Here is a 27,749-nt window from a genome sequence, read left to right as displayed (position 1 = left end):
ACCAGTCCTATCCAACATATTCAGAAATGATCTGGAAAGGGGGGTAAATAGTGAGGTGGCAAAAACTGCAGATGATAACTATCTTGAGTAGTTTTGTAAGTCCCAACTAGACTGCAGAGAGCTACAAAAGGATCTCACAAAACTGGTTGACTAGGCAACAAAATGGAAGATGAAATTCAAGGTTGATATTTGCAGAGTAATGCACATTGGAATACATGATCCCAACTATACATATAAAATGTTGGGGTCTAAATTAGCTGTTATAACTCAAGAAAGAACTTGTAGTCATTGTGGATGGTTTATTTACTTATAATTGGAGATATACCTAGCTCCGGAAGGGACCTTGAAAGGTCATTGAGTCCAGCCCCCTGCCTTCACTAGCAGGGCCAAATATTGATTTTTGCCTCAGATCCCTAAGGGACCCCCTCAAGGATTGAACTCACAATGCTGGGTTTAGCAGGCCAATACTCAAACCACCGAGGTATCCCTCTCCCTTGCTGTATGGGCTTCCCCAGAGGTGATTTAAAGGGCCCAGGGCTCCAGCCGCTGCAGATCTTTAAATGCCCCACCTCTTCCAGTTGAGGTCATGCCCCCACTCAGGACTCAGTCCTTTCAGTTACTTTCACCCCTGCCTACACCCCATAACCTACTATTATACTGTGACCAGACAAACAAGATGTTTCAAGCTTCCTCCAGTGAGTAAGCTACATTTCCATCCCGCACAGAGAAAATTCTCATCTCCAGGGCACACTGTGGATTTCTCTTACACATCACATACACAAAAACTACATCAAAAGGACATGGTTAAAGTTGTAAAGTCAAGATGTCAAAAGTTAGGAAAATGACAGAATTAACATTACTCATGCAATACGATGCAGGATTAAAACAAAATAATCACAGAAGCACCATGGGTAAGTGCCTGAATTGCAAGGGATGGCACAGCTGCCAATTGCCCCTCCCCATACCATTTGACAATAGGTTTTGCTTATGGAATAAGAAGCAGATAGGCAGTGGAGACATGCTACCATTTGCAGAGTAAAAATTTATTAGAGAAATAGCAACAGAAGTGATCTATTCCCCATTCAGCTGGCTGTGGAGATGGCAGAGTAACATGTTTGCATTTTTCCCTAATTAATGCTCTATCTCAACCCTCCAACATTTCATGATTTTCCAATGCCAAATGCTTGATGAGACAGCAGATACAGTAGAACCTCAGAGTTATGAACACCAGAGTTACGAACTGACCAGTCATCCACACACTTCATCTGGAATTGGAAGTATTCAACTGAGCAGCAGCAGAGACAAAAAAAACAAAAAAAGCAAATACAATACTATACTGTGTTAAATGTAAACTACTAAAAAAAATTAAGGGGAAGTTTAAAAAAAGATTTGACATGGTAAATAAATAATTTCTGTTCATGTTTTATTTAAATTAAGATGGTTAAATGCAACATTTTTCTTCTGCAAAGTAAAGCTTCAAAGCTGTATTAAGTCAATGCTTTGAAAGAATGAACAAAATGTTATGGTCAGAGTTATGAAAAATCTCCATTCCCAATGCGTTGGTAACTCTGAGGTTCTATTGTACATTAAAATTTGTCAGACTGAAAGTCTGCACGAGGTTTAAGCCAGTAAAGAATCCAGCCTAATGGTATCTTTATATTGACTTAAAAGGGGCTGGATTGGGAACAGAACTGTACAAAATAAAGAATTAAAGTCAGGATCCACAAAAATAGCAACAAATAGGGCAAAAAAGTGAGCTACTTGCAAGTTTTATGTTACCCCAGCTTCACAGAAAACCCTCAGACAAGACCAACAGTTTTTCATAGAAAACTTTTGCATTTCTTCTGAGCATATGGCACACTTCCATTTTGGTATTCAGTACTAACCATCCGTATTTACATGGCATGTGAAGACCTTCAGAGAACTAAAGCAAGTTTTGAAGTTAAAAGATTTAATAAATAAAAAAGGACTGAATCATGACACAGGGACACAACAGACCACAACTTTCTTGTGCCAACTTCATCCTCCCTTTCTCCTTTGCAGATAGACTCAGCTCTGCTTCTACTCTTGTCTTCCTGAAGGGTGTAGTAGATCCTCTCCTGAAATCTGACTCAGGCACCTTCTCACTCTGAGCCAATTCAACACTTTCTTCAAATGTTATTACAGGCCCAGCTTTTTCCACCCTGGCCTTTTTCATTTCTTAAGCCTCTAAACAATCACATCTTCCTTCCCTAATCATCTCATTTCCCCCAGCTCAGACATTCTCCCAAATACTAGGTCAGATCACCTCCAACCATATTACATCGGCAAATGCAGCTCACAGTTTACAGAACTATACATGCTGGTAAACTTCTTTCCATAAGCTTCTTTACACACTGTATTGAATATGAAGACTTAGTGGCAATTTGGTATGAACCATGCTGTACAAAACCAAACCTTATTAAATAATTACAAGACAGTATCTAAATTAACAGCCATATAGGGTATAATCCACAGCCCACTGAAATCAACGGAAGGATTCCCATTGACTTCAGTGACTGTTGGACCAATAACATAGTGCTTGCTTGAAATGGCACTGGAGAGGTGACAGTCTTTTTCAATGTCTATTTATTGCAGAAAGATTATTTGAGGTCATATTAAGCTTTTCTTGCCCTTGCTTGTTCTGCATATCATAGATAACCGCTAAAGGAAATAATTGCCTTCAGTGTTATTTCTGAAAGGAGGATTTCTTTTAATAATTCAGAACCAACCAGAAGCTATGTTATGTATTAAATGCAGAATGGATTTTCTTGTATATGCTATATATATTCTGGAAATGTTTCTGATGACTAGCACAGTTGCATTACCCTCCAAGTCTGCTAAATTTCTTTCTGTTAACCTGTTAAGAATCTCTCTCTCATACACAAAATCAAAACATCTAAAATAAAACTCGTGTAACTACACATAACTTCCTGATTTTTGCATACAAGTGTTTTGCGTCCAAGTGTTTGCATGCATAAGACAGACAGCTGTACATAAAAATCAGGTAGTTATGCAAGGGGACAATGTAATAAAATATGCCAATTTCACATCAGTTCCAAGCATGAAAGTCATATTTAATTCTGTTATTATATATATATATATATATATATATATATATATATATATATACACTATGTTGTATATTGAATAGTGAATGAAAGTGCAGAAATCAGGCACGACAATCTGTTTTATGCAGGTTCAAAAGAATACTTTCAATTATTTTTCATGCTGTTTAGTTTTAAAACGCTGTTTAAAGCTGAAAAATAGAACAACAAAGTAAAGAAAACTTTCTATTGTAGCTAATCAAATATCCAGGGTGAATAAAATTGACTTCTACTTATATTTAATTGCTATAATTGCCATCAGTGCAATTAAATGCTGATAATTATCTTGGAAAACAAATGAAAAAAAAGACACTTATCTGTAACGAAGAAAACGGTCTATGTAATGGCAGAGTTATATATTTAACTGGTTATTAATGTGACATCACAAAATCATATTTTTTGACAATCTGACCTTCTGTAGATGGAGATGGTTTACTCCCACCTGTATCTTCCGTACCCTTGACCTTGGATTTACTTGATGTTTCCTTCTTTCTTTCTAGATCTTTAACTACAAAGATAAGAACAAATGTGTCGGACTGAGAAAAGTTTAGTTAAATGTATTATATTCTTCCCCCACACCACAATCTTCAAGCAAAGTTGTACAATTTGCTTAGGCAGCAAATGGCAGTTAGCAATTGTTTGTTTTCTAATCTCAGTCATGTTCTTGGTGGGTCTTGGTGAGAATGACTCCTCACTCAGAAGAGTCCAAGCACAGGTACATCAGTATCAGGACCTAAATTGTTTCTACTAGCAGTTCTACTACCAAGTTTAAGACAGACTTTGGTGATGGAAAATCTGCCCAGAGGAAAGACACATGGTGAATTCATTCAGCTTCTATATCCCTCCATGAAGCCCATGCCTTGGGCTGCCTCCTCCCTGCCTTCTCCAGGGCACCACACACTCCTACAGGAGTAAGGCAGGTCCATAGCTCAGAATCCAATTGTGCCTAGCCCTAGCATGGGCTAAACAAGGTAGGGGATGGGTATGAAGGTTCCTTATACCGTCCCCCATCCACGGGACGCAGAATTCAGCCTGTTTAGTGATTCCAAACATTGTATTAAAGACCAGAGGGATCACGGTGATCATCTAGTCTTTGTACCACCCTGTTCTTCCCACTCAGAAATATTCTGGCAATATCACATCTAAATTCCATGTGAATGAAGTTCACTCTGTGCAGGATATAGTTTTTCTACAAAAAATTGAATTGTTTTAGGAAAATAAATTGGTGTTAATATCCATGCAGCCACCACAGTGGCTAAAGATCTAATATACCACCTTGAATAGCTTTGAGTCTTGCCAAGAAAGGGATGTGTTTTGCCTGTGAGAACTGACATACATACTTATAAAGAACAGAAAATTAATCTGAGTAGAATTTAAGCCTTTAATTTATATAGTGCTGATTTATGGCCAGCATTGATCATTATTTATATTACGTGGTGCATAGAGGGCCCAGCTGAGATCACAGCCTCCTTGTGCTAGGCATTAACGCATAGTAAGAGAGACTCTCCCTGCCCCAAAGAGCTTACAAGATAAATAGACATGACAGGTGAAGGGTAGAGAGGAAATCTTATGATCCCTGTTTTGCAGAATTGAGATCAGAGATATTAAATAATTCACCCAAATTCCCAGAGAATGCCTGTAACAGAGCCAGGAATTAAACACAGATCTGTTGAGTCGCAGTCCAATCTTCCAATCTCTGCAGTACTGCACAGGGAGTAAGGGGGATACAAGCCTCCATTCTACAGTGTTGATACCCACATTGCAGGTTCCAGTGTGTGTGGATAGCAGGCGGAGAGGGGAGCAGCCTCTGCAGGCCTACTATCCTACCACGCTCACCCCAGAGCAAATGGGAGGCAAGAGCATGAATCCTGGTGGGAAATAATTGGAGTCTTGACTTCTTCCCCAGCACACTATGGCCAGCACAGCTCTGTCATGTCTATACCAATAGCAGATTACTTACCCCAGGAGCAAAGTGGGAGAACTGTGATTCAGAGACAATTCTGTCCTTTGTCTGCTCTTGGAATAGTGAATCCACATCCTATCCCTTACTCGGGGCAGACTGAGACCTTCATGAGCTAGCCCATGATTAGGTTATGCCTACACTCGAGCTAGGGGTGTCATTTCCAGGTTGGGTAAACATACATGCACTAACTTTGATTGAGCTAGGACCCTAAAAATAGAAGTATAGCTGCAGCTACACAGGCAGTGGGACAAGCCAGCCACCCCAGTAAGCATCTAGGCATGACTGTACTCAGGGTGACTAGCCCATACTGCCACCGGCACTGCTGTGGCTACACTTCTATTTTTAGCACACTTTCTCAATCAAAACGAGTATGAGGCCATTTATCTGAGTCAGAAATTACACCTCCAGCTCAAAGTATAGACATACCCTAAGAGTCTTATTCAGAACTCTTGACTCACATCTTACCCAGGCAAATCTTGCACTGAAGTGAAAGGGAAATTTTGCCAGAGAAAGCAGGGGGGGTGGGAGAACAAACTTCATGATTTGGCCAATTGTGAGTGTTGCTTGGGTAAGGACTGATTTGGCATCAATAGCCAGTGACTCCAGTGGCTGTTGAAGATGTCCACGCACTAGACTGGTCTCCAGGTGGTGAACAGAGCACTAACATGAGAGAATTCTCACTAGAAGGCAAAAAACCAAAGTAATTCTGGCAAAGAGCTGGCCATTCTTCTACAGAGACTACCCCTATGGAGTTGAAGACATTGTTTAAAATATTGCCTCTATAAAGCTTTAAAAGCCAAAACTAAAATTCATTCACATATTTGCTTGATGAGGAAATTGAATGTATTAGTGCATCTGTCCAATCTACCTCTTTAAGACAAAACTCCATTACAAGGCTTAGTTATTTTATATGTTTTTTATTCTACTGTGATTTGTAAGCTATCACATAAGAATTGCATGGTCATGTAAAAGAAAATATAAATTATCCTAAGGATAACAGACTACTGCAAGCTGTTAAGATTTCTGTAGGTGTGTGTGGGGAGGGGGACTTTGTACATTAGCTATAACTCAAGAGTTTAAAATGCTGATGTGTCCAGTGTCCTGCTAGTCCCTCTTGATTTTACTCTGGCCCTTCCTTCCCCTCCCCAAAGGTGCCCTGGAACAGTTTAATCTTCCACAGTCCCAAGAATTAGTCATCACATTGTCATGGGGGGGGAGAAAAAGCCATGAAAATACAACATAAAAAAGGAAGGACTTGCATACACATTGTATCTGGTTTCATTCATGCAGTCATTATACTGTCAAATGGGATCCAAGTCTCACTACAGCCAATGAAAACATATTGCAGCTAAAGAAACAATATATTAAATAGAATGTAACCCCTGCATTCTAAAATCAAGCTGCCAGCTCTGCTTTTCCTGTGGAATACAGCCAGTTACCAACAACCACAGCTAATACTTTGGAAGCTTGAGTAGCCATTCCATAGGTTTTTCTTTAATGCTAAAGTAACCTGTGGTTTTGTGGGTTCTGCAACCAGTGATATTTAAAATAATAAATACAGGCAGTGGGGAATTCCTAGAAGGATTTGACATGGCCTCTACATCAAGTAATCAGCACTGGTTATCATGTGCTGGATGGGATAGGAGGGTGGTCTAGCAATTAGAGCTGTGATTGGCAGACCCATTACACAGTTAGAAACCTGAAGCACAAGCATCTCAGATATTAAAAATGTTCAAAGAAGGTGTTTTGTAGGAAGAGGATTCAGGAAAAATTACTTCCCTACCCACAGTCTATCTGGTTTTTGGTTCTATAGACTAAATCTGTCCTGACCTGTCTTTAACTGAGTTCCAGGATGGCTTGGCTACACTGCTGTAGCACTTCAGTGAAGACACTACCCAGGCCACTGGACAGGTTCTCCTGTTGGCATAGGTACTCCATCTCCCTGAGAGTTGGTAGCTAGGAGAATTCTGCCATCAATCCAGCACTGGTCATTGTAGGTCAGTTTCACTGCATCACTTAGAAGTGTGGATCTTTCACACCCCTCAGAGACATAGAATCAGAGTTGGAAGGGACCTCAGGAGGTCATCTAGTCCAACTCCCTGCTCAAAGGGGGACCGATCCCCAGATTTTTACCCCAGTTCCCCAAATAGCCCCCTCAAGGATTGAACTCACAACCCTGGGTTTAGCAGGCCAATGCTCAAACCACTGAGCTATCTCTCCCCGTAATACTGACCTAATTTCCTAAAGAAGATAAGGTGCCACAGGATTCTTTGCTGCTTTTAAGGCCTGTGGTGTAAATTAGGGCAGAAAGTGCACCTAACTAATCAACACACCCTCAGACAGAACACATTTATCCTTTTCTGTATATATTTGTCTGGATTTTGCAGGATCATGTGCTGAACATATTAGGCCAGATTCTCAATTGGTGTAAACTGGCATAGCTCCATTAAAGTAAACAGAGCTATGCTGACTTACACTAGCTGAGCATCTGGCCTAATACAAGTTCAAAGTTTTAAGACTTACCCGTAGCTTCCCTCACCCCCTTGTAAGAATTACACTGGAAATCCATGAAAAAGGGAAGAAATAAAAAAGATATTCCATTCATTTCCTCCCGCTCACAATTCCCTTTTTATGAGTCATGGGCTATTTTCACAAGGGAAAGAAGAAAATTAAAAACATTGGGCAATTAACGTTTCCTTTAGTTTAGAATTCCTGCTACTAAGATCTCTTGCACAATGTCCGATAAAGCCAGACTTTGTATTACCAGATGTACTTCACTGAAGTCAACAGACTTGCACCTTTTTACACCTGGCTGAAATTGGCTCTATGTTCTCTATTGGTCTAAGCAGTCATAACATGCTCATCTCTGTGGTACCTGAGTACATTGCAAATGTATAAATTAAAGGGGTATGTGGTAAGACAGTGCTATATGTGAGATATGATATGTGCATACAGATACATACTTCTGAACTGCCCTTGTGCTGGCTTGCTCTCTTGGTCTTTATTGTATGTAATAATCTGAACTGCATAGCTTTGATCTGGAATAAGACCTTGAACAATTGCTTTGGTAGCACTGTTTTGAAGAGTTAGTTGATTGGTTTTTCCACCTGCAAGGAAACAAAAAGAGAAATAAGATCAGCGGCATAGTATAAATAGTGAATGCTATGATAAGGTAAATTGCTACATTTAAACCACTTAAATGTATACTTATGCTACATTAAGTATGGTAATGACCAAAGTCCAGTCACTCATCACTTGTTGTCTGTTCCAAACCCTTGTCCCTTTGGAATGACCCAGAGAAAACCCAAGAAAAGGAGGGAGCCAAGTGGGCTGACATACTGGGACCTTAAGAGGATGGTCTCATGGGGTGTAAGCCTTCTCCAAAACCTAACATGAATAATAGGTAAGACCCTGGGTATGTACACACATGTGCAAGCATGCATGCACACACACACACACACACACACACACACACACACACACACACACACACACACACACACACAGATGAAGGAAAGGCCTACATGAAATGGAGATCCTGGAGAAGGGACAAAGTGAGACACAGGAGAGGAAATGGAAAGCCACCCAGGAAATTAAGCCATCTGACTAGCAGATACCTCTGTGGGAATCAGTCTGTTCAGGAAGCAGTCCAGAGACTCTACCCCAATTGGGTATGGGGCCGTGAAATGAGAGGCTACAGGAATAGGACATCATGAAGTAGACCTTGACTAGGAGTGAAAGGAGATGGCCAGGAGGCCTAACTGATAGCAGCAGCATTCCAGAAGCTCTCAGGAGAAGTGTTGCAGTGACCCTGAGAGGCACAGATAATAGAATGAACTACTGGGAGGAAAGCAGCTACTAGCCTAGCATCACGAAACCTGGAGAGTGGAAGAATCTCCCCAGAGAAAGAGAGACTGCATTCACAAGCAGGGACAGTCCCAGAGTGCTGAAGCCAGAAAGACTGCTAGTGAAATGCAGATGCCAGTAGGCCCAGTAAGACAGCCAAGAAGCCCAGCTCAAACCCACTGTCAGGATCACATCTGGGATGTAGTCAGTCATGCATAATGGTTGGAACCATGAAGGTGGCCAGGAGATTAGAGCAGAGTCAAGCCGGAGTCAAGAATAAGGGCTCTGTGGGTGTAGTTGAGACCAGAGCCATGGGTCAGAAACCAAATGGAAGAGCCAATGGGTGAGCTGGAGATGTAGTCAGGAAGTAGAGCCAGGGGTCAGAGTCAGGGGTCAGAGTCAGGGGTGTTGAGGATGAGAAGGGCAGGAACTGGAACAGGCACAAGAACAACCTGGGTAGGAGCAGGCAGGGGCTGGACGGGAGCAGATGCAGGAAGCAGGATCTCAAGCACAGCTGTGGCATGGGATCGGGGCAAGCATTTAGGCGACCTAGGCGGGCACCATAGGCACTGGCATTTGGGAGGCACCATTTTCTTTGTCAACGACCGCGGTGGCCAGATCTTCGGCCACCTCGGTTGCTGCCGGCATTTAGGAGGAGGGAGCTGGGGCAGGGGAGCGCGGGCAGGGCCACCTGCAGCAAGTGGGGGGGGGGGGCGCAGCACGCAAGGGAACTCCCATCCCCAGCTCACAACAGGACAGTCAAGACATAGGAACTAGCTGTAGCAAGAGTCAGGGTAGTTTTCAAGTGCCCTGGCTTAAAGGAATGGGAATGAGAAAAGGCTTTAAGAGGGGAGACAGTCTTGCACAGGGTTAACTCAGCAGAGAAATGGATCACAGTGCAAACAGATACAAACCAATGAGCATCGGACCCATGATCCGAGACACTAGGAATGAGTTGGGAAGAGTTACAAAGGGGGCACCAGCTGTGACACAGCTAGGTAGGTAATTGTGGGGAGGGAGCAGTCCATAAAGTCAAAACCTAAAAAGCAATTTTCAGCATGACTGAACTGTGAACACTTATCTGGCATTTCTGAGTCTCCCACAATCAGTGGCAGGGTGCAAGCGGCTGGTGGTGAATTTCTAACTTTTTAAAATACTTAGGTAACAGTCTCCGAAGGACCTATTAAAGGAGTTTGTTTTAGTTATTAGGCAGAGGAAGGGCATGGCCTAATAACTTTTCACAAGTGTGATCCAATAACCACTAGCAAGGGCTCAGCAGCTGCATTTTGTGCATTTCACTACTCCTGCCCCAACCCATATGCAGGCTTTGAGTGCAGGATGGTGGGCAGTAGGGCAAGAGGCACCAGCAGTATATCCTACTCAGCACTGCCCACTGCCCACCAGTGCTCAACACACACTCCCTTCTCCATCCTTTCGCATGCCACTACTAGACTGGGCCCTAACCTACCACTGCTCTCATTGAATGTACAAACTATCCATGTTGCAAATTACTTTGAGAATTAACATTTATTGGAGACCATCAGCTGACTACCAAAGCATACCACATTCATGCTATCAGAACTGATTACACTCTTTTTCCTTTTGCCCGTCTGACTCAGTTATTCATTCCTTTTGCAATTTAATAGCTTTTAGCACAATAGCTGATTTAACTGCTTCTTGTCACATATTGTTGTAACTTTTGTTGGTCTGCGGGTTTTGGCGCATTTTGATTGCTTTTATATGTCACATGTCTGCTCATCTTAAGATTGAAAAGCCTGCCAGGCACAAGCCAGCGCAACAGTAAAATATAGGGAGGAAAAAGGAATCTATTGCTTTCTCATCAAGTAATTGCTACAGCTGTTCTTTTAAATACATCACTGTCCAATCTGTAAACTACATTTTATTTTTCAAAGTAGATTACATATAATGAAACAACAAAGTGCAAATGCAGTTTGTAGACCTCACATTTATAAATTTCAAATTAAAACATTATAGTCTATATGTGATAGTTATTCTAAAATAATTAGGCTATAATTTAGTTCTCTTGGTACTGGGAAAAACAATGTGGACATATTGCAAAAATTTGTTTCAGGTTTCTCCAGCAGCACAGTTTATAAACATACTCCCTATTAGGAGAGAGTGACTGTAGGATAAGGGCTGTATTAAGGATGACTAAAACATTATGCAGTCTGGAGAAGATTCTGAACTAGTGTATTCTGAACTCTTAGTTGCATTGACAATGGAGCTATAAAAAAAAATTATGCCAGCTAAGGACCTGCCCCTCTGCCTCTTATTCACTTCCCTTGTTTTAACTGACCAAAATTCCCATGGACATTCACAAAACTTCATTTACTGACTCTTTTTGGGCACTTACTATTTCCCTGTATACAGCAAGAAGGACAGAGGAGGGGATGCTCACAGGGATAGGACCAGAAGTGGAACCCACTACGGATGATGAAGCACAGGAAGTATTTATCAGTTGACTCCACTCCATGGACACCCCAGACATCTGTATTCACACTGGCCTCCAACTGCAGTGTGGCAAGTTGGATCAATCTCTCTCCTACTGGACAGCCAGAGCTCCTGGTTGTCCAGATCCAGCTCAGAGCCCCCAATTATGTGGAGTGAGATCAGCCCCCAAGCAATAGAAGGCTGCTTTCCTCCAGTTCACCATGACAGCATTATCACTGGACCTAAATGAAGCAAACGTTTATAGACAAACGTAAATATTTTTACCTGAACTTGGAGTAACAAGAAGCTTAAATCCAGTAAATTTCCCTTTAGGGGCTTTCCATGAAATCTGTACACTGTCATGAGTGACTAAATTATATCTTAGTCTTGTTGGTGGAGCAACTGTAAGGAAAAAATAAAGAGACCTTACTTTACAGTAAAAAAGTTTATTAATTTTTAAATAAAGGTTAAGGAAAATACACAGGCAAACACACACAAGTTTGACAACACAAAGGATGCAAGTTATTCTAAATGTCACATAAATCAGCTTATTAGTTTGTAAAATAACATTAATCCCCATGGTGCCTTATTTCCCCCAGTGATATAACCTTTAGATTTATGGGGGGGGGGAACCCAAACTACTGACCTTATAAAAGACAGACAAATGATGTTAGATGTTAAGATGCTAGTTTAGCAAGCAAAGCTGGTTATACAAAATGCTCTTTGTTAATGTATAGGAACTAAAATTGATCTTCCTTCTTATTTGACAATATGCCTTTCCTAGCTCTTCTGCCAAATATCATGGGTTTTTCATTTAAGTCACTCAGGGCCAAATTTTCAAAGGCTTGTGTGGGCACAAATGTCCTTCTTACATGTTTATTTTAAGCTGCAAGCAGGAGACAGGAAATAGCACAATTTTCAAAAGGGATGGTGGGTGGGTGCGTGCAGAGCTGCAAAAATGGAGCATGCAAACTGATTGGGTCATGGGCATGGCCTCAGTAGTTAATGCCCATTCATCCCTATCAGAAACCAGAATTGTCCTGGGCCGCTCCACAGCTAACTTAGATGTATACAGGCTAACCAAGGTTCAGGCAAAGGCAATCCAGGCACTGTAGATGAAGCCAGCCTCTACTGACTCCTGGATCATCAACTATAGTTCAAAATAGAAAGAGTGGGAAAGAATGGAAACATGAAGGGATTGTGGGAGAAAGGGGCAGGTAGCATTTTAGGTGCCCAGGAACAAGCAGAAATTCCAGACCTGTGTGCTCTGAGGTGACCAGAGGAGCGGAGGTGGCTGAAGTAGAGGGAGGATGGAAAGGACTATCACGGGCTCCCCACTTGACTCAGCAAGGCAGCTGCATGCCTGGAATGTTTTCCACTATGTGCTTTGGGGCATGCCTCAGCACTTAAGTATACCCTACTGGTTCACTGGCTTACTCTAATGTATTATCAGCATATGCCAGTGGTCTCCAACCTTTACACGCCCAAGATCACTTTTTGAATTTAAGGGCAAAACAGGATCTACCCTTCCTCTTTCCCGAGGCCCCACCCCTTCCCCAAAACCCCACCCCACTCACTCCATCCCCCCCTCCTCCATCACTCGCTCTTGCCCACCCTCACTCACTTTCACCAGGCTGGGGCAGAGGGATGGGATTAGGGAAGGGATGTGGACCCTGGGCTGGGGCCGAGGGGTTCACAGTGTCTGGGATAGGGCTCTGGGCTGAGCCTGGGGCAGGCTGTAGGAGGGAGTGAGGGGTGCAAGCTCTGGGAGGGCGTTTGGGTGCAGGAGGGGGCTCCGGACTGGGGCAGAGTGTTGGGGTGCAGGAGGGAGTAAAGGTGCTGGCTCTGGGAGGGGGGATCAGAGCTGGGGATAGGGGTGCAGGAGAGGGTTCACGGTGCTGGCTCCAAGAGGGGGCTCAGGGCTGAGGTGCAGCCTCACGCCAGGCATCACTTACCTTCAGCGGCTCCCTGTTGGCAGCGCAGAGTGGCTACCGCTAAAGCAGGCTCACTGCCTACCCAGGCCCCACGCTCCCGGACAGAGCTAACATGCCTGTGCAGCCCCTGGGGGGGTGGCACATGACTCCACGCACTGCCCCTCTCTGCAAGCACTGCACCCGCAGCTCCCATTGGCCGCTGCTCCCCATTCCTGGCCAATGGGAGCTGCGGGGGGCAGTGCTTGCAGGCAGGAGCAACGCTTGCAGGTAGAAGCAGCGCACTGAGAGAGACCGCTACTGCCCCTAGGGCTGCACTGGCCGCTTCTGGGAACAGCGGGGAGCCGGCGCAGACAGGGAGCCTGTCTTAGGGAGATCGTGATTAACTGGAAGATCCCCTAGGATCGCAAATGGCCGGTTGATGACCACTGGCGTATGCTGTGGTCTTGTAATGAGTTGTGTTTGCCCAGCCCTGTATGTACAGACTGAATGATGTGCTATTTATGAAAATTGTCCTACCAGACACTTAGGAAAGGTAACAGTACAGGAGAATCAGCCCTAGTCTACACTAAAGAGTTCGGTCAATGCAAGGCAGCTTACATTGACCTAACCCTGTAAGTGTCTACACGAAAATGTCGCTCCTGCCGATATAACTCACCTGCTACATCGATTTAATAACTCCACCTCCAAGAGAGGCATAGTGCCTATCAGTTAAATCGGTGCAAGCGCTCCTGGTGAGGACGCGCACCACTGATACCAGGAACATCGTGTGGACATGCAAAAGTGATTTAATTACTGCAGCGGCTGTATGTCGACGTAACTTAGGTTGATTTAATTTTCTAGTGTGCACATAGCCTCAGCAAGAGGAAGAAGCATTTTGCTAGCTCAAGGGCAAAGGTACCGGCTACCAAGCTAAACTACTCCAAATGGTTTATTCCAACAATTGGTTCTGTCCTGCCTATAAAATTGAGGATACATCCCAAGGGCCTCTGCCTTCACAATTCCAGATGAATATGGCTCCTCCTGCCACTGAACAAATAGTTTCTAGACCTGAAGGCCCAGACTATCGCACAGCAAACACCATGACTTAAAGATAGCATGTGCCATTTCTATTATCTTTTAATAAGTTTAATAATGTTTTAGTCATTTTTTTAGTTGCTGTTGGCCAAAACATGTGGTTTCTGGTCCCAATTTATATGATGAGCTAATATTTATCTTCTCCTGTGTTGTTTCTCATTAAGATCCACAGACAGGCGTGACGAGTGCCAGAGCCCACAGAGAGAAGGGGCTGCCAAGACACTCCCTCAGGTCTCACTAGCTCTCCCGTTTCAGTCAATGGAGCTGTGGCAATTTATACCAGCTGAGGATCTGGCCAAGCATTTTTTGTGGTTCATGGTCATATCATCGAGTAGGGGTTTTTTTGCCTATTTGTTTCTTTACGAGCTGAGAAAAGAAAAGTCAGCTAGTATTTTTATGTTGGTTTTGTTTGTTGGTTCAATTGTTTCTCAATGTTAACACCACTACAATGTTAGAAGTTATCAAAATGTTAACCAAAGTTTAATGGTAAAGCTTTATTTCCTGCTATTGAGTTGTATTCAGCTTATTAGTTACAGGGGCCTATTCTAGCAGAGCACACCAGCCTCGGTTATTCTCCAGCCTAAAGAGCCAGAGGTGGCAAGGGAATGTAGAAGAGCCAAGACCAGCTTAGTGACATTGCAGCTGCTCTCAGGACAGTGGAATTCAAGGGAGAGAAAATCAGAGGGAGAGTGGGAAGCGAGGGGCACAGAGACAATGAGTGTCAAAACAGCCTGGCACAATGCAGACACTTTTCAAAATCTCTGCAATGAGCATGCGTACAAACTATGCGCTAACAGACAGTGGACATGATCTGGACAGGCCTAATCTCCAAACTGTCTGTCCACCCCAATGGGGCTTTAGAAAATAGGCATTAATAGATACAGAAGAATGAGCACATAAAAGTATCCTTTCACACATACAGCTTTGAAAATTTGGCCCTTGCTGTTTTGTGACTAAAAGATCAGATATGAAATATTGTGCTAGGCAAGATACTGCAAGAACATTCAGCATACTGTAAGTGTAATAAAATAACTGAAGCTGTGGTAAAAGTTTTAAAAGCCAGAAAGGCTGTAGGTATGGATTACAGTCTTTAATTCATTCTCAAGATTGATAATGAGTTACGCATAGCTCAAGGACAGATTCAGTCAGTGCTGAATTAACCTAGAGTGATGAATCACGACTACCAGTTCATGGAAAATATGTAATTCCAATTATTTACTTTTTCTAAGCAACAGTAAATAATCTTTGGGAAAAACAGCTGTAAGATTCACAGGGATTCAGTGGCTAAGCACCAAGAATACAAATGCCAGCCAAGTGTGTCCTATACCATTGCAAGGGAAAACGAGCTCCGAAGCCCCCTTTTCTCCCATGTGTGACCTAAAGATTAAAAGAGCACTTTCTAACAAAGCAGTGGAGCTCTGACCTACTTGTAATTAGCCATCACCAAATCAGGTAAACTTTTGGAGCTTCTATAAAACCAGACAAGTCTGACAATAACAAGCAAAGAAGGACATAATCACCAAAGGTGTTTGTGCTTACTATACAGCTAAAATATGATAGACTACAAGACTTGTGCCAGAATAATCTTTACATAACTAGCTGATCTTAGCTAACCACTTATTCATTTTTGTCTCTAAATGGGGGGAGGACATTTCCAGCCAGCAATTAATCATAGGGAGAAAAGAAGAGTTGTTCACAAAACAGATATTTAACTATGTCTTAGTTATGCAAAGACTAGTGTTCTGGCACAGAGAAGTACATATAACTAAGGAAGTTAAATCTAACACTTGGACAAACACAACAAAATATTGATGGGAATTACTACATGGTCACCAACCTGAAGAGGAAATCTTTATTTCTGAGGACCTTTATTGTCTGTGGAACAAAATTTCACTTCTTGCAGAAAGAAAGAAAAATGAATACAAACTGAGTCAGTAGCGAGAGCTTGTTAAGCAGTTTTACAGGGATGAGCAAATGAATGGCCGTCAGCAACATTAAAGCAATCACCCCAAAAGACACTAAGGACAAGTTCAAGGCCTTGGTTTATGCAGCTACATAGAAGTCAGCTATTTTTGTTAGTGCTCCAAATACGTTATTCTTGAGGACAAGCAGGAAAACAATGCTTTGAAATACTCAGTATTCTAAAAGGAGGACATAGCTGTCAAACAAACTGTGTAAAGTTGGCAATACTAGTTGCACTTGATTAAACTGAACAAATTGATACTCTACCAAAATTATCTAGCATATACATTAGCAACTTATGGAAATTCTCACAACATGAAGTACAATCACCATTTTGTACACGTAAAAGCAAATTCTTAAATTAACACCCCAATTATTGAGTGGATAAATGGGAACTCTAGCAAGAGCAGACATATTTTCCTTAGTTGTGATGGTTTATTAGCCAGGGTTGTTTTGCGGAGAGTAAACCTTTTATTATTTTAATAGGCTGGACAAGAAGCTCAAATATTTTTAAAGTAACTTTATCTGTTGAACAAGGGGAAAAAATGTTCAAACTAAATGTGAGAGAGTAATTAAATATTGAGTGAAAACAGAGGGATAGTAAAGGATTTGGAAGGCAGCTTGTAAATGCATCACATCAAACTGGGAGTTCAACAAATGAAAAGATGAAAACATTAAAATCTAAAACTTACATTTTGAATTATCAGTGACCGACAAATAATAATAATTGGATAATTCATGAGCAAGATGGTGGAATGACTCAGCAGAAAACAATCTCACTCAGCAGGGTCTGTTTCTCAAAGAACAACATTCATAACAAGAAAGTACTATAAATTAGTGTGTGGAAAAGGGATCATAGGACTGGGATAAAACCTCAAATGTGAAACCAGACCTTCCCAAACATATTCTTTTTTTCTCCTAAGGAATCAATTTGCAGTAATTCCCCAAAGCACTTGTGCACACTGGAACTAACCCCTATTCTTCCTGCACCTTGTTACAATGTGTTATTTCTTTAATCAATGAAACATACTATATCATTTATAGTTAGCCACTTGTTACAAGGAGGAGGAAGTAAACAGTTTATTGCAAGAGGAAAAAGGAAAAACTTTGTCAACAAAGGTCAAAAGGAGGGATTCAGAGGACATGTTACTGCTTTAAATGCAGCAAAAGAATATTCTCAACTCGTATTCCACAGGCTATGGATCCACACATTCCATTATTCAATAATATGATGGTGTGGCGTACATTTTCTGAGACCTGCACTTGATTTTAGTGTGCAATTTGTGTCCACTGCTAACATGTGACTGATTAAATAATTTTTTTTAAGTGTTTGATTTTCAAAGCAACTTAGGGGATTTAAACACACCTTCCACTGAAATTACTTTTAGATGTGTCTGAATCCCCAAAACAGCTTTGAAAATCTGAACCATATGCTGTAACAATCAGGTCCAGACTCCCCACAGGGAGAGCAGGGGGTCTGGACCCCTCAAAAATAAGGAATTGAACCAACTGACTGTATACAATATTACTGCACTATAAAAAAAGTATAAACAAGTATGGTGTCTTATAAAACTTGGTGACACACTGGTCCCAAAAATCATTGTGTGATAGATGTATGGGTGGTGTACAAAGAGTTACATGAGTGTGCTGGAGATATGTTCTTAAAATGTGTTTGGAAGGCAGTGTATAATCCCAGCCTGTGCTAGACAAAGGAATGTGGATTTACTTTTCTGATTAACTTGACTGCAGGCAGAGGACAATAAAAGTACATTTACATATAAGGTAAACAAAGCCATCAAGTTAACAAGTGAGGGGAGAAGACAGTTTAGCAATTGCTCTGGGGACAGAATCTGCACCCTAGAAAGCCTTCCTGTCTCGTGAGGCCGTGACAATGGACTTTGGATAACATAAGGGGAACAAAATGACATTTCAGTTCTCCACTGCTTAGGGGACATGGGAAAAAGCACCTGGTGATCCTGAGAAAGTTGGATCTCCTGGCCAGAAGGGCTAGAGATGCTGTTAACTTGAAGTAAATAAGCAAACTACATAGGCAAAAATTGTAACTAGCTAAAATTAAGTTTTAGTCACTAGAAAGTATGTTTTATTTTGTTTGTAACCAAACTTGTCTTTTTCTCTTGTTCAATATCACTTAAATCTCTGTTCTTTGTTAATAAACTTATTCTTAGTTTTACTATAAAGTATCTAAGTGCTGTTCTATTAAAGTGAAGTGTGAGTCTTCAGCTAACCTAAAAGCCTGGTGTGTGCACTATCTCTTGGAAGGAAGTGAACTTAATAATTTCTGCGAGTGCCCAGTGAGAGGGACTGGACACTGCAGAGAGATGTTTCTGGGCTTCACTGATGGTTGCCTGCAGGCAAGGTTTAGACTGGCAGAGTATCAAGGAGTTTGCTGGCAGTGCAGAGAGGCTGGAGTGTCAGGGAGCTGACACACATCTTAGCAGCAGAAAAGCTCTCAACTTGCTGAGACAAAAGAGTAACACAGTGACTTACAGTTCTGGGAGTCCTGAGCGGAATGTCACATATGTATCAAGTGTAAGATATGATTATACATATGTCTGTATATGCTTCACTTTGACTCATTAAGTCACAAGCATTTGGAGGCTAAGTTTCTGTTTAGAATAGATGCACAGAGGTAGAAGAAAGGCACAGTGAACCTCTTTCCTCTACAATAAATACTACAGCTAGCATTCCCCGCACTCTGGGAAGTGTGGTTAGTGCACCAAATGATGTTCCATAACCCCCAAGGGTCATGGTCCCCCAAGCAGGTGCGCTGAAATGGGAGGGGCTAGGGTCCATGGCTCTCCCACTTTTTAATGGCTGTAAGGGTGAGCAATGGGGAGTAGGGGTGGACAGGAGCGAGCGAGGGGGGAGGAGGCTTAGGGAAAAGAGTCAGCGTGAGGTCAGAGGCTTGGAGAGAAGGGGCAGTGTGAGGATGGGACCATGGTTTGGGCGCCCATTGCCCCCCCTCAACTTTTAGGGCTTTTCCGCCACTCCTGCCCCCAAGCATCATTCAGTATCAAAGACCATTTGCAGAGTGAGCATTGTCAGTGGCAGTATATGCATCTGATAAGCATGCTCTTCCTGTGACCTCAGAGCCATTTCTACTTGTAACTATCCTCTGGAGATAGAAGATCTAGGCACTGCCTATCCACTGACCATGTTCATGCATAAACATACAACCCAACACTCCTTTCAGTGAAAAAGAGAGGGCCAAATTCTGCTAGGTTATGCCTGTGCAACCTCAACTGAAGTCAAGGGGGTTGCATGAGCATAGCCAAGAGCAGAATTGGTCCTGTTTTTTCGTGCTTTCAAAGCAAAGGTTGGTTTGGAAGGAAAACACACTAGGACAGACTTGACACCACTGTCAAGACCACATAGGATTGTTTTTAAGTTTAGCAACACCAGCAGTATATTTTTTAATAGTAATACATAAGATATAGACATAATGCAAACAAAAAAGGGTGCATGAACAATCATGACACTTGGCAGCCCAGGGCAGCTCATGCCATCCTACATAATGTAATGATGGTATTAGCTACAGTTCTAGCAAAGCAGCAATATGTATTCCATGCAAGTTCAGTGTCCCACTGCAGAATGATCATTCCCCCAAAACTCATTTGCTTAGAAAGTAATAACACCAATATTTTATAGTTACATTTAAGTAAACAGAACTGATTTTTCCCTATAACTCATTTTCAGATATTTTAGCTATACAGATAAATAAGAGCAAGCTTCCTTCTAAGACATAACAGTTCAGAGAATGTGTGAAAATGAGTCAGGAAGAGCGAGACCTGATGATATACTCTTTGAAGTCAATGGCAAAACTCCCACTGATGTAAATAATGCTGGACTCTCCCTTTAGCAAAGGGCAAACACTATTGCATATGTAAAAGGGGAAACGCACTTCTGCACATCAGAGTGATCTAATGAAAAAGCACTGCTGTCTTATATATCAGTTACCTTGACCCTGAACATGACTGATGAGATGAACTGTGACCACTAAAAAAGCCAACAGGAACCAGTTCTGTATCTTGTATCGACAAATCTTCATCCTGGATACACGTAGTATCAGCAAGTCTGAAACATACAGAACAGAAATATTTATCAAACCTGTAAACCTAGAACATTCACTCAAATGAAAAATGAGGGGTCAAGTCATGGTTCCATCATATCAATGGCAGTTTTGCCATTGACTTCAAATGGGGCCAGGATTTCACCCACAAACTCTGGGTAGCAGAGCACTTTTCCTTGGAAAAGGCTAAGGAATTATTTGAGCATTTATTTCTCTCTCCAAAGTTGCATTCTGACAAAGTAACAGCCAGTCTCCAAATCTTGTCAGGAAAAGGGTTGGAGCCATGAAGTTAAAAGCTGAGGACAATTTTTTCAAAAGTGCCCCAATTTCAGATGCTGAGCCCCTTTGGAAATCTAGTTTGTGTCCTTTGTGGAGCAGACAGGGAGAGTGTTGGGAACGGAGACTGCTATAATGATGAACTAAAACCTCTCTTATTCCAAAACGAGCTTTAAAAATAAATAAATAAATAAAGACAATGGTATCCTAACTGAGCATCCCTGTGAATGTCAGGCCATGTAATATGGACCAGTGCTGCCCAGACACAGTATCAAGGCATCTGAAACAGGGATTCTATGATCACAAATACAATAATAATTACAACTTAATATCTGCTTTGCATCCACTACTCTGAAAGTGATTCCTTTAACAATTGCATCATGGGGTAACATGTTTATGGTCTGTAATGGCTTCACAAATTTGCACAGTTTATAAGTAAACAGATGGATTTTCCTAATTGCCAGACCTGCAAACTCAGCCAGAAACCCATTTGTGGGGGCATTTACTGTTTAATTGACGTGTGCTCTTCTGCACACTGTGGTAAGGGGGTAAAAACTGCGCAGTCAATTTAGTTAACAGTTCTGCTGAGGAGTCACAATCCAGCTCACTCTCCCATAGCCCTGCAAAGGCCACTGAGCCAGTTCTATTCTACTGAAGTTTTTAATACCACCTTTATCACTCAAATATCTGATAACTGGAGTAGAAAATCATTTTGTCACTAAAGCAAGCAGATATGGCTCAGAATACACACTGGGAATAGACCATTTTTGTACAGCCGCTTTTTATTTTAAAGCTGTCATGGTTAGAAGAGGAGACTTGCTCTGAAATACATGTAAGAAACAATATGAATTCATCATCTGAACTTGGCCCATGAACAATTTATACTATTACAATTGTTGAATAATTGTAACCCCTCTCATAAATGAAAAAAAATAGAAAATTCTTGATTATATTTAATTGTTTAATCAAACATCTATAAAGGCACAGATTTAGAAACAACTTTGGTATAATTTGGCAAATTGCCAGCACTATTATGCTGGGTCTTGCGCTTTCTCTTGTTTGGGGGGGGGTTCAGGGCGCCATTTCTTGCCCCTGCAGTGGAATGTTAACTGTCCCACTAGTGTCCTAGAGGAGGGGAATGGAGAGGAGGGACCTGGGCCCGGCCTCTACTCCAGGTCCCGGCCCTGAGGATAGTGGTAACCCACTTGAACTGACAATTCCTTCCCCTGGGCTACTTCCCTGTCCTGCCCTCCCTCTGTACAAGCCAGGTGCCCCTTTACCTAGGGACTTTGACTTCTTAGCCCACCACAGCACTTCTCCAAACTGTCCTCTGCTTCCCTTCAAATTGTTCTCTGCTCCAACAGCAATTCCTCTCTGCTCCAACACCTTCAAATTGTTCTCTGCTCCAACACCAATTCCTCTCTGCTCCAACACCTTCAAACTGTTCTCTGCTCCAACACCAATGCTTTCCACTCCAACACCTTCAAACTGTCTGACTGAAGCAGGGGGTTTTATCATGTGACTGACTGCAGGTGCTCTAATTGGCTTCAGGTGCTCTAGTTAATCTACAGCAAACTTTCTTCCCCTTACAGGGAATAAGACTCCCTTCTAACCCTCTCCTGCTGCCCTCTGGCCATGCTGTAGCGCAATATATTCTGCTTTGCAATTTCCTCCTCTCTGCTTCCCACCTCACTCCTCTACAATCTCCCCATATTACCACCAATAAAAAACCACAAACACAAACTTCCTGGTGACCTGTACTGAGTGGGTCACTCCCCTCTTAGGCCAGGTCTACACTACAGGGTTAGGTTGAATTTAGCTGTGTTAGGTTGATTTAAAAATGACTGCGTCCACACAACCAATCCCGTTCCGTCAACCTAAAGTGTTCTTAAAATCGACTTCTGTACCGCTCCCTGGCGAGGGGAGTAGTGCTAAAATCAACTTTCTGGGTCAAATTTGGGGTAGTGTGGACGCAAATCGGTGGTGTTGGCCTCCGGGAGCTATCCCAGAGTGCTTCATTGTGACTGCTCTGGACAGCACATTGAACTCCAATGCACTAGCCAGGTACACAGGAAAAGCCCTGGGAACTTTTGAATTGTATTTCCTTTCACTTTAAAGCTCCTCACCCTCACAATTGTGCTGTGGCCTACCTTTGATCTCATTCTTTACCACTCCTCTTAATTTCCCAACTCCCTCCTCTTTGCCAATGCCTAAGAACATAAGAATATCCACCCTGGGTCAGATCAATGGTCCATCTAGCCCAATAGTCTGTCTTCTGACAGTTGCCAATGACAGCTGCTTTAAAGAGAATTACCAGAACAGGGTAACTATTAAGTGATCCATCCCCTGTCATCTTTCTGGCAGTTGGAGGCTTAGGGACACCCAGAGCATGGAGTTGCATCCCTAACCATCTTGGCTAATAGCAATGGGTGAACCTGTTCTCAAAGAACTTATCTAATTATTTTTTGGACCACCATGTTATTTAATTGACAATCAATTAACTTTAGTTAGAACAGGACCAAAACCTCTAGTCTAGACAAGCTTCATAGCTTTGATTTGTCCTCTTCATATATCCCAACCTTGCAAACACTTTCTTCAAAAGGAATTATAGGTAGTGACTGCTATGCCTGATAGCCTTTGCAAGGTCATATCATTAGGGCAGTGTGACACACAGTTTTTATATTGCCTTAACTGTATTGGTTTATAAACAGATACAGTTAAAGCAGTACAACCCCGTTGTGTGGATGGAGCTATGCTGGTATAAAAGTTCCTATATGGATATAATTTCCATCAAGTACCATAGAATCATAGAATATTAGGGTTGGAAGAGATCTCAGGAGGTCATCTAGTCCAACCCCTTGCTCAAAGTAGGACCAATACCAACTAAATCATCCCAGCCAAGGCTTTATCAAGCCAGGCCTTAAAAATCTCTAAGGAAGGAGATTCCAGTACCTCCTTAGGTAGCCCATTCCAGTGCTTCACCACCCTCCTAGTGAAATAGTGTTTCCGAATATCCAACCTAGACCTCCCCCACTGCAACTTGAGACTATTGCTTCTTGTTCTGTCATCTGCCACCACTGAGAACAGCTGAGCTCCATCCTCTTTGGAACCTCACTTCAGGTAGTTGAAGGCTGCTATCAAATCCTCCCTCACTCTTCTCTTCTGCAGACTAAATAAGATCAGTTCCCTCAGCCTCTCCTCATAAGTCATGTGCCTCAGCTCCCTAATAATTTTCGCTGCCCTCCGCTGGACTCTCTCCAGTTTGTCCACATCCCTTCTGTAGTGGGGGGACCAAAACTGGACGCAATACTCCAGGTGTGGCCTCACCAGTGCCGAACAGAATGGAATAATCACTTCCCTCGATCTGCTGGCAATGCTCCTGCTAATACAGCCCAATATGCCATTGGCCTTCTTGGCAATGAGCGCAGGTTGCTGACTCATATCCACCTTCTCATCCATTGTAATCCCCAGGTCCTTTTCTGCAGAACTGCTGCTTAGCCAGTTGGTCCCCAGCCTGTAGCGGTGCATGGGATTCTTCCTTCTTAAGTGCAGAATTTGGCACTTGTTCTTGTTGAACCTCATCAGATTTCTTTTGGTCCAATCCTCTAATTTGTCTAGGTCCCTCTGTAACCTATCCCTACCCTCCAGCATATCTATCTCTCCCCTCATCTTAGGGCTTGGCTACACTCAAAACTCCAAAGCGCTGCCGCGGGAGCGCTCCCGCAGCAGCTCTTTGAAGTGCGACTGTGGTCGTGGTGCCAGCGCTAGGAGAGAGCTCCCCGTGGGGATTAGCTTGCAGCTCCCCATCTACTCCACCTCCTTGTGGGGATTAGCTTGCAGCGCTGGGGCACTGTCTACACTGGCACTTTGCAGCCCTGTAACTTGCTGCGCTCAGGGGTGTGTTTTTTTCACACCCCTGAGCGAGAAATTTGCAGCGCTGTAAAGCGCCAGTGTAGCCAAGGCCTTAGTGTCATTGGCGAACTTGCTGAGTGTGCAATTAATCCCATCATCCAGATCACTGAAAAATATGTTGAACAAAACCAACCACAGGACTGACGCCTGGGGCAGTCCGCTTGATACTGGCTGCCAACTAGACATCGAGCCGTTGATCACTACCCATTGAGCCCAACAATCTAGCCAGCTTTCTATCCATTTTATAGTGCATTCATCCAATCCATACTTTTTAAATTTGCTGGCCAGAATACTGTGGGAGACCATATCAAAAGCTTTGCTAAAGTCAAGATATATCATGTCCACCATTTTCCCCATATCCACAGAGCCAGTTATCTCATCACAGAAGGCAATTAGGTTGGTCAGGCATGACTTGCACTTGATGAATCCATGTTGACTGTTCCTGATCACTTTCCTCTCCTTCAAGTGCTTCAGAATGGATTCCTTGGGGACCTGCTCCATGATTTTGCCAGGGACTGAAGTGAGGCTGACTGCTCTGTAGTTCCCAGGGTTCTCTGTCTTCCCTTTTTTAAATATGGCCACTATATTTGCCATTTTCCAATTGTCTGGGACCTCTCCCGATCATCATGAATTTTCAAAGATAATGGCCAATGGTTCTGCAATCATATCAGCCAACTCCCTCAGCACCCTTGGATGCATTAGATCTGGGCCCATGGACTTGTGCAAGTCCAACTAATCTAAATAGCAACATAACCACCTCTATGCCGGCATAGCAGTGTCCACACTGGGCGGTTGTTAAAGCTGTACTAGAACTGTGTTTAGACAAGCCCTTAACTTGTAAACTCCTCAAGCCAGGGGCAAGTCTGCTCTGAGATTTATACAGCAATGGGCACGCTGTCAGCACTCAGCAAATAACTAGAGGATAATAAAGAAGTACCAGCTCCTAGCTAAAAACCAGAGGTGAAACAAAAGGGAATGTGAAATGTGTGGCAGTTGGGATTAGGCCCAATATGAAATCATTGCACTGGAATGGGTTACCTAGGAAGGTGGTGGAATCTCCTTCCTTAGAGATTTTTAAGGTCAGGCTTGGCAAAGCCCTGGCTGGGATGATTTAGCTGATGTTGGTCCTGCTTTGAGCAGGGGGTTGGACTAGATGACCTCCTGAGATCCCTTCCAATCCTGATAGTCTATGATTCTATGAGCAGGTACCGGGAAGCTAAAGGGTGATTTCAGTAGCCTGCACGCACCAGGGATTATTATTGGGAAATGATGTAACCCAGCATCAATCCACAGACAAGGCGGATTTCTCTGTTAACATTGCCCGGAGCGCACGGGCAAGAGAGCTTGACCTGATCCTTGGTATTGCTAGGAGCTGGCTACGGCGGGAAGTAACTGGGCCCGGAGCGGCTCGTGGAGCAAGCCCGTTACTCCTGGCTCCTGCCGGAGGGCTCAGATGGTCTGGGAGTTCGCGGTTTCCTGCCTTCCCCCGAGCCCTGTTGTCTGCAGGCTAACTCGGTTCGCGTGTAACCCCACTGCTCTGGGGGCGGGGGTACTCTCCGGAGCCTAGGCCGTCCCCCAGCAGTGCCCCCCAGGAGAGGCTGCTGATCTCCGGGGTACAAACTCCTCTCTGCAAAGCTCCGACCCCTTGCTCCGCACACTGCAAAACGGGACCGAGAGTGGGTTTTTTCCCCTGTACGGAGCTCAGCAAAGGAGCGGGCGCTGGCAAAGCCTCTGATCTTCTGTAACCGCCCTCCGGAGATCAGACAGCCCGAGGGGACACCCCTCAGGTCCAGGCGAACCCCAGCGAGGAACTGCGAGCGCACGCCCGGGCGAACAAGGAATAAAACCCGGGAGTGGGGGGGGGCAAGGGACAGGAAAGTGTGTGTCGTGCCAGTCAGCCTCGGGGAGCTGGTGCACCTGGCCGGCGAGGAGCTGAAGCCCAGGGAGAGCCAAGACACTGATACAGGATGCCACGTTTTGCAGAAGATTCTGTGGATTTTTCTTTTGCATCTCAGCCCCCGTTCTCCTAAGGCTTTCCCGCGCCACTCGCCTACAGCTTCCTCTCCTGGCTGGCAAGCCAGCAATCAGTCACATTCACCACCCATCACTGACTCTCGCCAGCTTCTCCTTTGCTTACGGCCAACAAAAGGTTGAATTCCGAAGGTGGCAGATAATTATCATGATCAGGAATAGCTGGGGTTGTTATCCTAGTTATTGTACAAGAGTTTAATCAGCTTTTAAATTACCTTCCCCCGCCCCATGGAAAAAAGGGTGACAAAATAAAAATCAAACAGACCTTTGCAGTCATGAGTGGTTTAGCTGCTTGGCGAGGAGGTGTAGCTTTGCCTGGGAGGAATCACTCTTTGCTAATACACACTCCTTCTTTCACTCTTTAATATGGGTGTTACTCTGCCTCTAAAAGTTTCTTTCCACCCTCCAGCTGCTGGCTCCTTCACAGCACGATCTGATAAGAAAGGGTAGAGAAACAAGGCAGCCAATTATAAAGCAGATGGTGGAAGGAAAAGGAAAAAGGGGAGGGGGGGCCTGAAGAATCACTGACATCCAGCCAACCCCCTCCCCAGCCAGCTCCAACTCAGGATTTCAGGAAATGAATCCCTGGACTAGTGCAATTCCAGGTGTATACTGGAAATCTGAACTGAAGGTAATTTAGCCTTTTCATTTAAAGGAAACTTTAGGTGCTGTTGGGGGAATGGGATTAAAAGTACGTTTTCAGAGTGGAGCTCAAGCAACCATATTTTTTTCTGGGTGCTGTAGCTTTCCTTGTGTCAATTATATGATGCCTCTTCCTTTGGGGTTTGTTTCCTTTCAATTTACATTTCCTTCCCCCAAAGTTACTTACTTATGTAGATTTAAATAATTTTAAAAGATGCCTAATCAAGACTCTAGGTGCCCTAATACATCATTCCTAATACCATGTTTCCTGCACTATTTGGAATCCAAATGTTCTTGGCCCACTTTGTAATAATTCATATCTAGACAAGCTACTTGGCAAATAGGCCTCCTGAAACACCCTAGTCATGGTCTGCCTAGGGCCCCAGGTTTGGTCCTGCAGACTCATGCATAAGTCATTTTATGGGCAGGAATATCTTCACTAA

The 27,749-nt window shown here is 43.2% G+C and overlaps 1 protein-coding gene and 1 long non-coding RNA gene across 3 annotated transcripts in view; one reads left to right on the top strand and one right to left on the bottom strand.

The window, feature by feature from the left end:
• Nucleotides 1-27,060, bottom strand: part of COL14A1 (collagen type XIV alpha 1 chain) — a 173,301-nt gene extending 146,241 nt beyond the window's left edge. For both annotated transcript variants that reach the window (XM_030553756.1, XM_030553757.1), the window contains exons 1-5: nucleotides 26,930-27,060; nucleotides 20,334-20,450; nucleotides 11,671-11,787; nucleotides 8,052-8,195; nucleotides 3,538-3,633 (exon numbers count right to left, since the gene is read on the bottom strand). In XM_030553756.1, the coding sequence (XP_030409616.1) occupies nucleotides 3,538-3,633; nucleotides 8,052-8,195; nucleotides 11,671-11,787; nucleotides 20,334-20,424 (448 nt within the window). In that variant the 5' untranslated portion in view covers nucleotides 20,425-20,450; nucleotides 26,930-27,060. The remainder of the gene's footprint in view (nucleotides 1-3,537; nucleotides 3,634-8,051; nucleotides 8,196-11,670; nucleotides 11,788-20,333; nucleotides 20,451-26,929) is intronic.
• Nucleotides 189-20,508, top strand: LOC115647073. The gene is made up of 3 exons (XR_003999204.1): nucleotides 189-297; nucleotides 8,795-8,805; nucleotides 20,496-20,508. It is a non-coding gene; the product is annotated as an uncharacterized LOC115647073 (long non-coding RNA).
• Nucleotides 27,061-27,749: the final 689 nt, after the last annotated feature.

The sequence above is a fragment of the Gopherus evgoodei genome, chromosome 2 (genome assembly GCF_007399415.2).
Source record: "Gopherus evgoodei ecotype Sinaloan lineage chromosome 2, rGopEvg1_v1.p, whole genome shotgun sequence".
Classification (NCBI taxonomy): domain Eukaryota; kingdom Metazoa; phylum Chordata; order Testudines; family Testudinidae; genus Gopherus; species Gopherus evgoodei.
Note: the sequence above shows the minus strand (reverse complement) of the source record. Positions and strands in the feature narration are given on the sequence as shown.